The sequence below is a fragment of the Polistes dominula genome, unplaced genomic scaffold, assembly GCF_049000335.1.
Source record: "Polistes dominula isolate Pdom_NZ unplaced genomic scaffold, Pdom_raw_medaka contig_28, whole genome shotgun sequence".
NCBI lineage: Eukaryota > Metazoa > Arthropoda > Insecta > Hymenoptera > Vespidae > Polistes > Polistes dominula.
The window spans coordinates 7047090-7063939 of NW_028300879.1; the positions used below are offsets into that span (position 1 = coordinate 7047090).

Sequence of the window (16850 nt, forward strand, 5' to 3'; positions counted from 1 at the left end):
ATTTATAGATATTCAAGTCGTAATTTAATAATAATCATTTAAAGAAATATACAAATAGAAAGATTAAAACTCTCTAAAAATGAGTGAAATTAAGCAAATAAGAGATTTAAAACGATATTAATAGCGACCAAGTAAAATCAATGTTGATGAGTTTAAGCAATTATGAAAATGCTAATTTGCTAAAACCACAAAGCGAAAGGTAGACTTTTATACAAGGTTAGCACGAAAAATATATAGTCCCCTAGCAGATCACACTAAAAGATAGTTTATTTCGCGTTAGATATTGTTTTGTTCCTGACGTGCGTGGTTACTGAATCGATTTTGTTCGGTATGAAATATTAACGGGTGACATTTCCTTCGTCTTTAAGATGATTTATCCAATTTTGTGATTGTATGTTACCGTGTCAAAATAGGTTTTAATATTTGAAAGAACATAATTATAAGGAAAGGGACCTTATTTTACTTAAAATAGAAGATTACAAAACGATTTGCTTGTTAGATTTTGATTTAATCGTTACGAGGACTCTTTGCTTTTCCATGTTTTCTAAGATTCTCAAATTAATATGCAAAAATCTGATATGAGAAAATATACGTTCTATATATTTACCACAGATTATATCTTCAAGCTAAATGTAGAAATATTAATACATTTGTATAAAGAAATTGTATTTAATGTACTATAGAATCTTACGATATCTTAACATATGAATGTAAACTATTGGAAACGGTGCAAAATATTTCGTTTTTATGTAAAAAAAATAATTGTATATATCATTGTTTTCTACTCTTATACGTAGGTTGAAACTTAAATAATGGCAACTATTTATTCACAACCGATACAAAAGAGTTACATGTTTGCACCTGTTACTGTCCTTCAAAGTAGTCACCAGCGTTGTGTAGAACCCGTTGCCAGCGATGTGGAAAGCGTAGTATACCGTCAGCAGAGCCTGTTCTGTTGATGGTGCGAATGGAGCGGTCTACTGCTATGTCTCATCCAGTGTTACGATACGGCATAAGAAAGCCTCTCATTCGCGCTCATAGCGCTCTAAGTGCGTCTGAGCAGCGTCGTAACGCATCCATTTTTGCATTTCCGTCAATTCATGCGGAACCCATCGTGACATTCGCTTCAGAACTGTTCCAGAGATCCGACAGGCAGTAGACCGCTCCATTCGCACCATCAACAGAGTGCGAATACTGCTAACAGTATACTAAGCCTTCCAAATCGCTGGCAACGGGTTCTACACAACGCTAGTGACTACTTTGAAGGACAGTAACAGGTGCAAACATGTAACTCTTTTGTATCGGTTGTGAATAAATAGTTGCCACTATTTAAGTTCCAACCTACGTATATGCATCATATTGGAAAAGAGAGAAAGAGAGAGAGAGAAAATAGTATTAAAAATATTAATTTATTGGTATGTAACTTCAAAATTACACGGGTCCATAGAGAGTTAAGAACAGAGCATAATTGATAGTTGATTTATTATTAATAATTAAACTACATATTACTATCATAAAACACATAAGACTTTGGCATGATTTATTATTAAACGTGTTTGTTTTTGAGTATTCAAAAGTAATTTGCTTTTCAATTATTTTCTTAGTCTAATTAGTATTATTACAATCATAGAGTGCAATAACGGGACAATTTTTTTCTTAGTCGTAAATGAGCAAACTTTTATCAAATATTCTATATTAAGTAGATAAAGTTATCCTATATGAAGAGTGTTTCAAAAATTATGATACTAAGAAAATAGAAGGATGATTCTCAAGCTAATTAATTGCATCGATCTATAAGCATATCTATATGTGGGTATATTACCTATGTATCATATTTTCTAGATAGGAAACTCATTTCCCTTGACAATGAATTTCATAAGTCATATGGAACATCAGCGTCTAATACGAACTGCGACTTCCGGGAATAACTTTCCGCTATTTATATGGGTATCATATATACAAGCTTGTATATCATATATCGTATATAACACATCCAACAGTTGGATGATGTATCGCTATTGAGCACTTTTCAAATGTAACATGAAATCCTGTTTTTTTTTTTATTTAAAATCGAAATAAACGATTTGAAGTATATTCATTTATCGTAGTCTGCCAAAGTTAAGTGATTCTAAAATATAAATTATACGATTATTAATAGAAAACCATTGACTGTTTTTAATACTAAGACCCGTTTTTTTTATCAAGAATTCTAATATAAAAACTTTATTATATTTAATTACAAAACTTGCATTCACTCGTGCTGTCTTGTCTTTTTGCTTAAGGTGCCAGAGAGTTAAATATTTGACATTACAAATCTTTTCAACGTTTTTATTTTCTTCTTTTCACAATTTTTCTAATCCTTTATTTTCTTATCTATCCTTTATTTCTTATTATTCTTCGAGATCAAAACTTTTCTCCAAGAAAATGTTCGATTAAAAGAAAAATATTAAGTTAACATATTTTTATGATAAATAATCTTACAACAATTGTGTTTTTAATGCGTTTTCTTTGCGTTTTAGTCACACTAGATTAAACCGAATTTGAAACCATACAGCGGAATGATAACTTTATGTCTTTTTTTTCTCTTTTATCTATCATTTTTCACATTTCAGCATTTCTTATTCAACAGCACTGGACTTAATGCGCAGATACATTCTTCGTTAATTATTCAGAACAGCGTCTTATTATTTTCTTTATTTATTTTTAAATGTCTCTAATAACATAAATATGTTGAAAAATATTATCAAAAATTCGTTAATCGGCAAAACGCTTAACACATTATCTTCAAATATTTACATTCCTAGTTTTTTTTTTTCATTGAAAATAGTTCGAGAAATACGAGATATATTAGTTAAATTCAAATTCTTTGTTTTTATATAATTGCATTGTCAGTAGTAAAAAACAAAAAGAAAACAACACGTGATTCTAAACCATTTTACATAAAAATGCTTGAATTATAATATAAAGGATTATTTACGATACAGGTCGTTAAATGTTTTGCATTACTTATTATTGTGCATATACATATACATGCATATATATACGCTATCATACTTTTTACAACGAAGCGATAATTTATGCTTTTGTGTCTTCTTTAAGAGAGAGAGAGAGAGAGAGAGAGAGAGAGAGAGAGAGAGAGAGAGAGAGAGAGAGAGAGAAATAAAAACGAAACAAACAATATGACCACGTAGGATATACTATAAGTAAAAAGGATTAATAACAATTCCTGAATAATATAATACAGGAAATTGTACGGAAAATCTACATTATCCAAATAAACCTATGCTCAAGTACAATTCTATTGTATGCAATGTATGTTGCGTAACACATATATGTTCAAAATAAATGGGTAACTTCAGGAGTGGTTTTAGTTTAAATTATTTATATATATAATTACCCCAATATGACCTTATTTCTAAATTATATAAATTATATTTAATAATTAAATTATTAAACTATCCCTATGTAATTATGTCCGCATATTTGGAAACACCTTGTACATACGTGAAAATTTATAAGCGATTTTATTGGTTTAGTGAAATAACGTATTAGTTTCTGACTTTAGTTATGCTCTTATTTTCTATTTATATATGTAGATACATGCATGCACCATAGATATTTGTATACGTGTATTTACGTGCTAGTAATAAATCTTTTTTCATATTTAAATACCGATATAGATAGCTGATGCTTCCAAAATTTATTAATAAATGTGATAACATTTTTAGTTAATTTGAGTGTACTTCCACGTAATTATCAAAAATTTTAAATTTAAATTTAAATTTTATATCTTTAAATGAAGAATAAAGTATTACGATCTCATAAATAAAATAAATATTATTTTTTAATTTTTATTCCTTTTTTTGGCAAAAGAAATTTTTAAGACATCAATGCGTTATAAAAAAAAAAAAAAAAAAAAAAAAAATAAAGTGATATGAAAATAGTATTGAAATCTCCGTTATATTTTATTTGACGATCGTTTTTTTGGTTCTATTTAAACTTTGACTATTTGAATTACGCAATTTTGTTCACGCGCTGCTTTGTGAAATGATAGATAGTGTGTTTTAACGTGATACGCTTTAAAGAGTGTAACTTTTGTTTATTTTACGGATTAGGGAAGAAAAACTTATGATCGGCATGAAAATCATGAAAGGCATTGTAACGTAATGACCAATGATGGTTCATGTACATGCACATATGTGATTGTTGAATACACAGAAAGGAAGAGACATCCATAATAAATTTGGTTTAGAAATTCACAAGTCATACCAAAATGCAACAATAATATGGGAGCATGCATATGCAAGATTCTGATAGCCCGATCGAATCATATTTCTCTGAACAATGGCATTGAAAGATGCTTGTGATATAAGGTACTATACCTTACTATGATATGAGATCCTTATAGGACCAATATACAGAAGGTTCTATATTTAAACAGTTAATCGATTTTATACGCCTTGATCCGATAAATGTTATGTTAACAGGTCAAGTTTCACTTCTCTGGCCAAGACACTCTTGGACACCATTTAATTACCTTTACCTGATCTGTCATTTACGATCGTCTTTGTTGAGACTTAAAAGAATCTACACTCTCAAAAATAAAGTTATCATCGCAATTCTAATCTAACTTAATCGTCCTAATTTCATATTTGTTTTACCATGTGCTAAAACCCTTGCCACTTACGAAATTGTTTATTTAAATTTATGATCATTAGATTCTTACGTATTGCGTTAAATTAATATTATGATAATAAATTCTTTTTTAATATAAGACAAATGGATCATATTTTTAATATAAAAAATTATTGTCATGATTTTAACAAATTATTTAATTGTACGCGTGCGCGCGTTTAATACATAAGATAATTTAAGACTTTCTTAACATCAATGATTATTTTTAAATAGATTCTTTTCTGGGAGTTTATTAATTTCTAGTTATTTAAGCTGATTTTATGCAAGAAACTGACAATGGGTAATAAAACTAGTTCATGTTACGCTAGATTAATGTAGCATATTCGATATTAGATAATCTGATCGTATGGTGCAGTTAACTCGTAAGTTTCCTTCAAGAAATCTTTGTTATAAACGATTCCGATCCTCTCATATTGATCGAAGTTAATATAGTAACTTTTCAATATAGTTCCAATGTATTTTATTCACTCATGTCAATTATATTGTCGCTTGAGGTATTGATATTCTACGCTCGTTTTCTTTGCTCTAGCAGGCATATTACGAGCCAATTAACGGAATAATATTGAACACGAACAAACATTATTTTTTCATTTGCTATCTTTTACTGAATCTAATTGAAAATCATTCCGTATTCTTATTCGTATTTTTATCGCACGTTGACGAAAATAAAAATACAAATCGTGAGTTAGACGATAAACTTTTTTTCTTAAATATATTTTGACAGATTATTTTAGTAAAAGGAAAAAGAAATAACGAAAAAGAGCAAATAAAAATCTTACGAATCGATTATAATAATACTTAAGTTTAGTTATTTAATTGTTCCATCATTTTTATTGTATTTTTTAAATTAATTTCTACTAGGTTGTTCTATAAGTTTTGCGGTTCGATAAAAAAAACACAATTTTATGGTTTGAAATACACTTTATTATTCAGTATAGTCTCCCTGAACATCAATACACTTGTTCCAACGAGATTCCAATTTATTAATTCCATCCCTGAAGTGAGAATCTGGAAAGGCTGCAAAATACGCTTCCACAGCTGTTATGACCTCATCATTTGATGAAAAACACTTTTCACGTATGATTTTTTTTAGGTCTGGAAACAGATGGAAGTCGCTAAAATTCACCAAATCTGGTGAATACGGTGGATGCTTCAACAATTCGAACTTTAATTCATGGATTTTAGCCATTGTCAAAATGCTCTTGTGACACGGTGCATTGTTCTGATGAAAAAGGATTTTTTTCTTCTGTAAACCGGGTCTTTATTCACGAATTTTTTCCGTCAGCTAGTCTAAAAGGTTACAATAATATTCAGAATTTATTGTTTTACCAGTTTGCAAGTAATCTATAAACTAAATTCCTTTCGCATCCCAAAAAATTGATGGTAACAACTTCTTGGCCGATTTCTGGACACGAACTCGTTTCGGAGCAACAGAACCAGGTTCACACCACTCTTTAACCTCTTCTTTTGATTTAGGATCATAGTGATAGACCCAAGTCTCATCCATAGTGATGAATCGACGCACAAAATCCACTTTATCCTTTCGAAAACACTCTAAATGTTGCTGAGAAAGTCGCATTCGAATGTGTTTTTATTCCATTGTTAGCGAATGTGGCACCCATTGTGCACACAGCTTTTTGAAACCCAATACTTCAGTTAAAATATTTGCTTACACTGCCCAATGAGACGAGATAGGGCTTCTACTAAATCTTTTTCAATCACTCGACGATTTTCCAATAAGATATCTTGTATTTTTTCTACGATTTCCGGTGTTGTTCGCTCTTCAAGGCTTGTACGATCACGTTTAAATTCAGCAACCCATCTTTTTACTGTACTAATTGAAGGCGAAGAGTCCTTATACACTTTCAACATTCGTTCATAAATTTCCTTTGTTTTTAAACCTTCCAAAAAAAAATTCAATCACTGCACGATACTTGATTTTTTCTATTGTAAAAAACTACTGTGACACGTCGATACTAAATGGCTTGTAAACAAAGAATGAATTGACAGATTGAAATGAAACTTTACATACGTTCATATGAAGAGTGTACCAACATAACAAAAACAATTTAGACTAGTAGCAACGCCCTCTCTTATCGAACCGCAAAACTTAATGAACAACCTAGTATATTCAATTAAAAATAAGAAATATTTATTATTTATAAAAATTAATTTGTTTAATTAGTAAGAACAATTTGTCTTTAATTAATATTACTGTTTGACGATTTTAAATGTAAAATAAATTTGTATTCTAATTTAATTTTAATACAAACAAATCGGCAAAATCTGAGAAAAATTTACAACCTAATACAATTATTTTAAAAATATACGTTAAAAATATACAGGTTCGAAGAGGCACATATTCTTCATGAAATTTATGTTCTTGAGGATCGCATAAAATGTATTGTTTACATTTGAAAGCACGTAAAACGTACTAATCAATGACATTATTTATCAGCGAGATAGGTCCAAATTCTTCAGACAGTAGATAAATCGTTTATTGCGTTTCTCCTTTTCGCAAAAAATACAAAATAAAAATGAAAGGAATCCTTTGCGTTGGTCATGGAATGATTTCTCGTCATTTTTCATGATTTTAATTCGAACATTTAATATTTGTATTTAAATTGTAAAAGAAGTCGATAAAGTTTATTGAATTATAAGAAACTTTTATTATTTTTCATTTCAATTTGTGAAAGATGCTTTGTGTGTGTGTGTGTGTGTGTGTGTGTGTGTGTGATGCGAATTGATATTATAACATTATTATTTTATATATTTTAAGACGACGATAAATGTATACTACAACGAAGCTGCGATAAAAGAACTCGAAGTATGTATTAGTAGTAGCAGCATACCAGATGAAATTTGTAATGTTAATATTGTTGTATATACACATAAAAACTTTCAGGCGTGCTGGGAAAATTCATAAATAAATAAATGATAGTAGTGATAGTTTAATCAAGTATCGTTATTATATTCTTAATTAATATATAAGTATGTTGGTCTTGCTTAAATCTGGAAAAGAACACAAATTACTTTGAATAGTAATTCATATTATTTTAAATCTTTCAACCGAATTTAACTTTTAACGCTTCGTTGGCTCCTCTACTGAGACATTTGTCATTTGTTCCATAACTCCGTTTGATTAATTAATTAATTAATTAATTGTCATCATCAGTATTTGCAATTTCTATCTATAATTAAAAAGTGTTAGATCAATAATATAGATGTAAAATTAATTTAAGACCCTTTTATGGCAAAAAGCATGCAGAAGAATCAATGATATGATAAGAATTTTGAAATGAATGATAGTGAAGACTAAGTCGAGTCATAAATAACTTGCGTTTTTTATGAGACAAAGAATCGACACTTTTCATGGAGTTTTTTTTGCACTCTTTGCATCTGTTGGACGTATCTATTGGATTTTGCTCCAATATTACCTTTAAAAGGTTCGTCAAAGTCGGAAAGACGTTCTGCACTCGGTTCGTCTTTTAAGCTCATATCTCTACAACGGAATTTTACAAACCAATTTCTGACTGCCCTATTAGTTATCAATCCTGTACCGTATATGCTGCATATTTTTTCAGCTGCCATCTTAGTGCTATTGCCTTGTTTCAATTCCTAAAGCATTACATGTCGAATATTCACTTTTTACTATCCATTTCAGAAGTTCAGAAAAACGGTTAAATGTAATATTCACTAAATAAAAAAGTTGACAGAAGACTAACTGAATCTATATCACTATCTATATAGTGATACAGAAAATCCGTTTGTTTCGGTGACATAGTAGGTAAATACGAAAAATAGATTCTACATAGCCGCATCGGAAGTTACTTATGATTATGAAGGACTTAATTATTCTGATAGATCAAGTAGTGAAAGCCCAATTATATTATGTAAGAAACAAAGAATGAAAATTATTGTAAGTGAAAGTAAAAGTAAAAATTTGTTCATTAGAAGTCTTATATTATATGAATGACGTGATATTACATAAGAATACATGTTAGTGTATTATTCCACTAAAAGTTAAATGTAATTGTTGGCTAGATAAATTTAATAGGTGATGTTGATCAAGCTGATTATTAATGCTTCCAATTATGTATGCTTCCAATGCTTCCTATTTTTTTAGGAGGAAGGGAGAATGGAGATTTCATTTATAAATTCATACATTTTGTGTAAAACTGTACAACGCAGCAACAATGAGTAAGTTCTAACACATTTAAAATATCTAAAATTTTAGTTGATCTATTTATAAAAGATTTCCGTCAGAAAAGAAAGAGAAGAATTTCTACATCAATTTTTTAAGCTAAATTAAATGGAAACTCATTAAATTAAAACATTAAGGACCAAAAAGAAATCTGTAAGATATACTCCTGGAATACACGTTTTTGGGCAAACTTGTACGTTCTAAAATTAAACTTTCGGAAATTGTATAAATAGGATGTATTATTTTAGATATTATTGAAAAAAATATTTGGTTTTTAATAATTATAATAACTTTTTTGCTTAAAAACTTAATTTTTATACGAAATTTATAGAAATTGTACAATACAAATATCAAACGGGACGTGCAACACGAGGAAACTTGTGAACGGTCCTTAATGTGTTAGAAGCGTCGTTGTAAAATAGGGGCTGTGTTGTATGTTTATAAACACAAAAGAAAGGATAGTAGGTGTCAAAGAAGTGATTATTGCGATACTTGTTCAGGTTAACTGAAAATGTTACAGGGGGATATGATGATTGTTTCCAAAAGATGTCTAATACCAGGAAAAATTACAATAGATCATGTTTTAATTCACAAAATACATAAATCAAAAAGACATGCACAAAGTACGAGCGGATTTTTCTATTTTAAATAAAAATTTTGTGTGTCAGATGACACTCTCTCCCCGAAGCAAAAATTTGCTGAAATTACTTGGTAGAAAAACACGCGAGAGCGTCACAGTTTAAAAAGTATTATCTATTATAAATAATAAATTAAACACATCTGCTGGTTATTACACCATATTTAAATGTACAATTAATATGGAGTTAGTTTGGATTTATTACACTTCATAATATAATTTCATTCGTTAACCATTGTATTTTTAAAAATTGGTGAGGCGTTAGTGCTTTCATGGCAGCTAATAGCCTCACGGTTTCTACAATCATGTAGTATTGGGTATGTCTTGATTTCCATACCTCGCCGTTCCGGAGACAGTCCGGTACGCTATATAAGCAGCGAGCACCCTTTTTTAATAAACGTTCAAGTTCTGTGGTTAATTATATACGTTTTTCATCACATGATCATAAGTGAGAGAGCATTAATATGTAGAGCCATCTATTGACTCAATGCCGAACTAATATTTTCTCTTAGAATTGCATCGTACAGACGTCAATTTTACCAATTTACAATTTAACTTTAAATATTTAAAGAATTCATATGTTCAATATGTTTTATTCATTTACGATAATATTTAAATCTTCGTATTGTTAATTTTTCATTATATTTAAATAAAAAAAAAAATAGAAATTTATATTGCAACGACGTATCAAATTTATTAATGATTAATTGTGACCCTATTTAAATGACACTTTACATTACAAATTTTCCATTTCATTAAAGTAAAAATGAGATAGTGAACAAGAACAAAAATAATACAAAGATATAAAATTTGAATTGAATTTATAATAATCAATGAAAAGCAAAAAACGGTAATATTATATGTTGTACGTGTTTTCTGCATATACATACACATACATAGATGCATACACATATGTATATATGTTACATGTAACAATTCCTATACATAAAATGTGTAATATATTGGAATGTCGGAATTTTCTAATAATTTTTCAACATAAAATTAGAAATGTCGCGTGACACAAATATGTACATAACTTATAGGTAAGATTATAAGTATGTGCATAATGCATGCAATACATACATATGTGAATACATAAACGCGAGATAAAACAATAGCCAAATAAGGAACGTGTTGAAAGAATTTGTGATACAGTGCAGCAGGTACTGTGCTGTACATGATGCTGTCGTGCTTTTGGTAAAGATTTTTCGTTCAGGTTAATTTTAATTATGTAAGTAAATTTATTTTTTAAATTTAAATACACGTTTTAAATTCATTCTATACTCTAGTTTTTAAATATTATTGATGTTTTATCAACCTTTGAGATCATAACGTATAACGTATAAATGTATAACGTATATACATAAAATATATATGTATATGTATATAATATATACTATATATAATAATCTACAATACATACATTACAAACGTTTAAATTTAATTATGACATTTGTCAATGAACCACGTGATTTTTATACGAAATCACGAGAAATCATCATGGACGTTTACTGTACGTACGTGCGTTCTTTGAACGAAATAAAAACAAAAGAAAATGTAAGATAAAAAAAGAAATGTAAAAACATCGCAAGAAGATAAATTGTTAAAGCAGAGATTCATTTCAAATGAGATTACGCCCATCAAGTAAATCTCTCTTTTTCTCTGTGGAAATGTACAGATAATCGATATAGGTTGTTGTCGTTAAGGTAGCTTGAAACCATCATTTCACCCTCGTTCACTTTAGAATTTAATTTTATTTCTGACCTTCTACTCACAAAAGAGACACTACCCTCTTGTCTTTTGCTCTTCTATTTCTTCCAAGTTCTATAAAATTAATAGCTTATTTTCTGAACCCTGTAACTTAAAACGAATTCACCGCACACTTTCTCTACACCCATATTAATCCATCTTCTATGCTTTATCTTATAATTAATAATATGATGAATAGTTGAAAAATCTTTTACAGTGTATCATATGAATATTTATTTTCCTTTTGTTATTAAGAGGAGAAAATAATAAAAATGTGCACAAAATGATAATAAGTTCCTAGATATAGTAATTTCTATATTCCAAGAGGAAAACAAATATTAACCCAAAAAAAGTTTTAAAAGAGATAAATCAATTTTTTATTGCCGAATAAAAAGTTTAGATGATCTTGATAAGATGATTAAAAATTACTTGTCATTAAAATTTAATTCAGGTTATAATAAATTTGCATAGTCAGAATAAACTCTAAACATACAATTTTCTGTATAAAAAAATTTTCTGTCTAGAAAACAATTTTTTTGTATGTTTAGAGTTTCTGAAAGATAAAAGTTAATAATAATTTTAAAAATGTTCATATTATTGATCATTTACCTGAAGATACGGTATGGCCTTACAAAGTCCCCATCCAAGAAACCAAGTCTCAGTGACATCCCAAAGCACACTAGGCGGCAAACATATGAGAATAACCAGAAGATCAGCAACAGCGAGATTGACGATGAAGTAATTAGTAACAGTTTTCATCGAATGATTCCGAAACACAGCCAAACAGACGAGGAAGTTACCAACGAGTCCAGTGATGAAAATGATGCTGTGCAGAGCTATCATGACCCAATCGGTGAAGTTTGGAAATATATCGTTGTACATGATGTCAAGGTATTCTTCGTCAGGTATACAAGCGTCATTTGTACAATTGCTTTCATTCATAAAATTCATTGAAGAATAAAAATCAGATTTATTCGTGGTATCCGTTAAAAGTGGTAAGACAAATAGGAACCACATAAGAAGGAACACTTTTGAACGATCCATTTTTTCCTCCTCTTTTTAAAAACAGTTTTCTTAACAAATGCAGATTGTGTTTTCAAACTGTTATACAAACCAAAATATGCTGAACGAGTTTTATAGATCAAGAAAGATGAACTACTCAATGTTTATCTCGACGCCTACGTTTTCTTCTTAAAAGAAGTACATATATTGGTAGTGCCCCTTGCGTGCTGTAAATTAAATATGAAAACATGAGCTCGAGGGTCTTCTATATAAGATGTTGGAAATAGTGTATGAACATAAATTTATATATATATATATATATATATATATATATATACATATTGAATTGCACTAATGCACGGGTAGGAAATTTTACAGGTTGACAGTATTCATGATTATTAGTAAATTAGCTTAAGGCATATACATACATATAATTAGATAAGATAATTATTATCTATTGTATTTATTTTATTGCAATATTAATTTATTAACCCAAGCATTTATGAGAGACAACTTATCACTTTAATTGTAAAAGAAATGTGCCGGAATTGGTTTCTTGTCAAAAAAAAGAAATTTCTTTTCATTAAAGAAAACTATATTCAAATATCATGTAAATAAGATTAAAAGTAGTTTTTTCTGTATCATTGAGCTCCAAAAATTAAATATAATTTATTTTAATTTTTTTTTTTCATTTTAGACATGATCAAATTTAAAGTTAAACAAACAAATACAAATATGTAACCGAAGATTAAATATAAAATACAATTTTTTCTTCCTCATTTATTCTTATTTCCTTTTGAAACATTAAAAATATTGTCAAAAAGGTATCGGAACGCCTCTAACGTTCTAGTGCGTAACATAATAAAAAAGCATTGATTTATAATTAAAACAAAGGTATATTTTGTTCTTTATAATCAGAGATTTTCAGTATCTTACCTAATTAACCTAAATTAATTAAATTAAATTGAGTTAGTTGTGGCAACTAATTTGTCGTTTTGTCGAAGAACTTATTTTTTCTTAAATAATTAATTTAAATTGTTTTTAAATTTATATTTATACCGCAATAGATTACAGACCATAAAGATCATATCTAAATTCATCTAAATTCACTCTTGCTTATAATGAATTCTATCAACTTGTAAAATTGATATCTACACATCTTCTATAAAATATTTTGATATATCGTGCATTATTATTTAATGCTTACCATTTTTTCTTTGATATCATCTGACCACATGTTAGCTTCCTAATGGTTCTGGAACGTTAAAGTTTTTTTACTTTCTTCTATGATTAACCGCAAATAGAATCTTTTTTAGAACTTCTTGAAGTCGAATCAGAAACTTGATACAAAGTTTTTCTTCTTCTTTTCATCATATGAACACACAAACTAACTCCCAAAAGAGTTTGCAAAATGTCAACTCGCAGATTAATCTAACCCACAATGTTTATCCTCGCGTGTTTGAATTTGTCCGAATAAGTTTAATTTACTGTATTATTCTACACAAAATAATCTTGTATGAACGAGATTCACCAGTGTTCATTACCAAAGTTCGATTCGAGTATATAAACTCAATTACACTCGTATACACTTTCCGATCATTAGTTGTTAGCTCAACTGAGCAATAAAGGATGTCCTAGCTATGAATTTCGCATCTAAACATACATATTATCTTTAGATAATCTATTTCATTTTGAAATGAATAATTATTGAATTAATCAATAAGTAATGTCGAAATTTTTAGAACAAAGTGGATCAAAAAAATGCTTTAGATTATTTTACAAATTGGATGTAATCTTTTGTTACTATTTTTAGATCAATTTGTTCTAATTCCAAATAAGTTCTAGAAGTACATTTTTATAATCTCAGAAAAGTAAATGTTATCATAAAAAATCTTCATATAGAATATGCCATTTTTACAATTGTCTCAGAAGTTTTTATTTATTAAAATACTTTTGGTATGCTCCATATTAAAAATTTAAACATCAAATATATTGGCCTATCTAATACACGTATGCAATTAAATTCTCGAAGTAAATCTGTATTGCAAAAAATAAAAAAATGAGTTCTTTTGTAACTCTCAATATCGTAGTAGGGGTAAATACCAGTAGTAATTTATTTTCCTTTTACAAGATTATCTGAAAATAGTGGTAATCCTATTACATGTCTCCTGAATAAACTATTAAATAATCTAATTGAGTTGGAATTTCATATTGTAGAATCGCCTAATTTATTTAAAAAAACTATCTTATTCGATTATCCTTTTATTAAAAAGGATTCTTTTAATTAAAAGATTTAATTTATATAATAATTATTCTAGTTAAAAAATATAATAGAAAAATTAAAAGAGAGAATGATCACAAAGTTTAGGGATATGATTCAAACGTTTGTTTCTAATTTTCCAGTATTAACATTCTACCCAAATTCTTATTTCTATTCAAGATAGCGTGCCTATAAGATAAAATAAAAAAATAAGTCAAACCTTATTTAAAATATTATAATAAACTTGTATGTAATAAAATTGCATAAACAATAAATAATTTTATCTAGGAAGAAATGAAGAAAACAAATATTTTTCATTAACGAAAATACCTATGATTCTGAATTAGGCTAATCTTGTTTTAGTTACGATACATTTAATTATGCTGACGATACGGAGATACTTGTTTTTCTTGGAATACGCAAATGATACTTTACGCTTACGTTTCTATCTTTCTTTCTCACTGACTATATCTATCACCGAGTAAATTAAAGCTTTTCAAGCGCCACAGTGGGCGTATTAAATCTAATTAGAAAATAAATATCCTTTGTAATCTACGTCGTTACACGCAACAGCGAAAGCAAAAAGCTCCTGTGCATCCAAGCACCGAATATGTATGCCCGCGTGTGTACATGCGTACATATGTTCGTAAAAAAAACATGAATGTTTAAATTCAATTTTCAAAATAGTCGTTAAAACATTGATACGGAAAATTTCATAAATTTAATCTTCTTGTTTAAAAAAAATATGAAAGATTTTTGTGTGTTGTTTTTTTTTCTTGTAATAAATTCAAATCGATCAAATTTTAAATTAAAATAAATTTTATGCATGTGAGTTTAATTGTAAGTAACAAAACTAATTCCTGTATCGCTATTTCAATAGCTTCGTTTTTTATTTCGTTTTATATTTCGTTTTATATTTCGTTTTATATTCTAATTATTCAATTAATCGTTAATATGATGTTAATATGATCAGAGACGGTGCAGATACTCTTTTCACAAAGAAAACATAAATTTACACAAAAGTACTAATTACGATAGGTAAAAACTTTTGTAATATTAAGAAAAAAGTTTTAAAAGAAATAATAATTCTGACGAAGATAAGATTAAATTTTTTGAAGAAAAGCGAGAGAAAGAAAATGAATGATTGTTTTTCAGAATTTTTACTAACTTGAATTACATCTAAACAAATTTTGTTCTCTTTACTTTTGTAAATTTATTTTTAATTAAGAAAGCTCATCTTGCGTGTGTGTGGATTACCACATCAATGAATGTTGTTACCTTATTTAAAAACTTCTTTTCTCAAACATCTCGCAATCTACTTCTCGGTTTCATTTTTTCTATAACTAATTACTTTTCATGATATTTTTATAATATTTTATAAATAAAACTGTGAACTTCTTTTACGATTATTCCTTAAGTTTTATAAACAATATTCCCTACACGTTCGGATGAAATAACGATTCATTTCCATAATTAAACAACTACGAATCAAACTTTGTATTTATTCACTACACGAGCACGTTCAACAAACGTTAACGACAGTAATTTCGTATCTATTCGTTTACTTACTCTCTTTGCCTATATTTGTATTTACATTAAATGCAACAATTAATGTAAATAATTCGAACGAATAAAATTCGTCTTAAGCAATTTATTGATCCGGTTTTAACTGGATTTTGTTATCATTTTTTAAAAGTATTTATTCAAAACTCGACACAAATCAAATTATTTAGGAAACTTATTCGCAAATGAAAGAAGAAACGAGAATAAGAGACGTGAACACGTCGACGGACTACGCGAAACTGAAGTTACCGTCGTTTTGACGAAGCACGAAGCACGGAGCACGAAGCAGAAGGTAGGACTACACCACCACTCGTGTGTGGGTCACGCCGCAGTCTCTCTGGGTTATTCCTTTCGAAGAATCTTTTTCGTTTTTCGTCTCTAACAAAATCGAATCTCTTGTTCATAGTTTGTATATGTATCATACATACATGTACGTACATTAGAGATTCCAAATTTCTATTTGTTGCATCAATTTCGAGAGAATATTCATAAAAAAAAAAATAATCGGATGCCTTTTAAACTGGATGTGTGAGCTAACACGAGTATTATGGATATAAAAAAATGATGAAATGTCTTAAAACATCGTTGAACTTGTCTATATTTAATTTAATAACGTTAAATTGTATCAACATTTTTCGGTATATTCAACATTAACAGAAATTGGTAGAGATGATTTCTTACTTCTGGCCGTTAGTCTAAATGTTACTTTCATTATTATTACCATATTTATACACATATCT

The 16850-nt window shown here is 28.5% G+C and overlaps 1 protein-coding gene and 1 non-coding gene across 4 annotated transcripts in view; both read right to left on the reverse strand.

Annotated features, from left to right (window-relative positions):
• Positions 1-16354, reverse strand: part of LOC107068787 (orexin receptor type 2) — a 44824-nt gene extending 28470 nt beyond the window's left edge. The window contains exons 1-3 of one of the 3 annotated variants that reach the window (XM_015325529.2): positions 16117-16354; positions 13495-13784; positions 11895-12514 (exon numbers count right to left, since the gene is read on the reverse strand). In XM_015325529.2, the coding sequence (XP_015181015.1) occupies positions 11895-12329 (435 nt within the window). In that variant the 5' untranslated portion in view covers positions 12330-12514; positions 13495-13784; positions 16117-16354. Of the gene's footprint in view, positions 1-11894; positions 12515-13494; positions 13941-15825; positions 15891-16116 lie in introns of those variants that run through there. The other 2 variants (XM_015325527.2, XM_015325528.2) reach the window with 2 other exon arrangements.
• On the reverse strand, positions 9791-9927 carry LOC149033674 (U11 spliceosomal RNA). The gene has a single exon (XR_016177381.1). It is a non-coding gene; the product is annotated as a U11 spliceosomal RNA (small nuclear RNA).
• Positions 16355-16850: the final 496 nt, after the last annotated feature.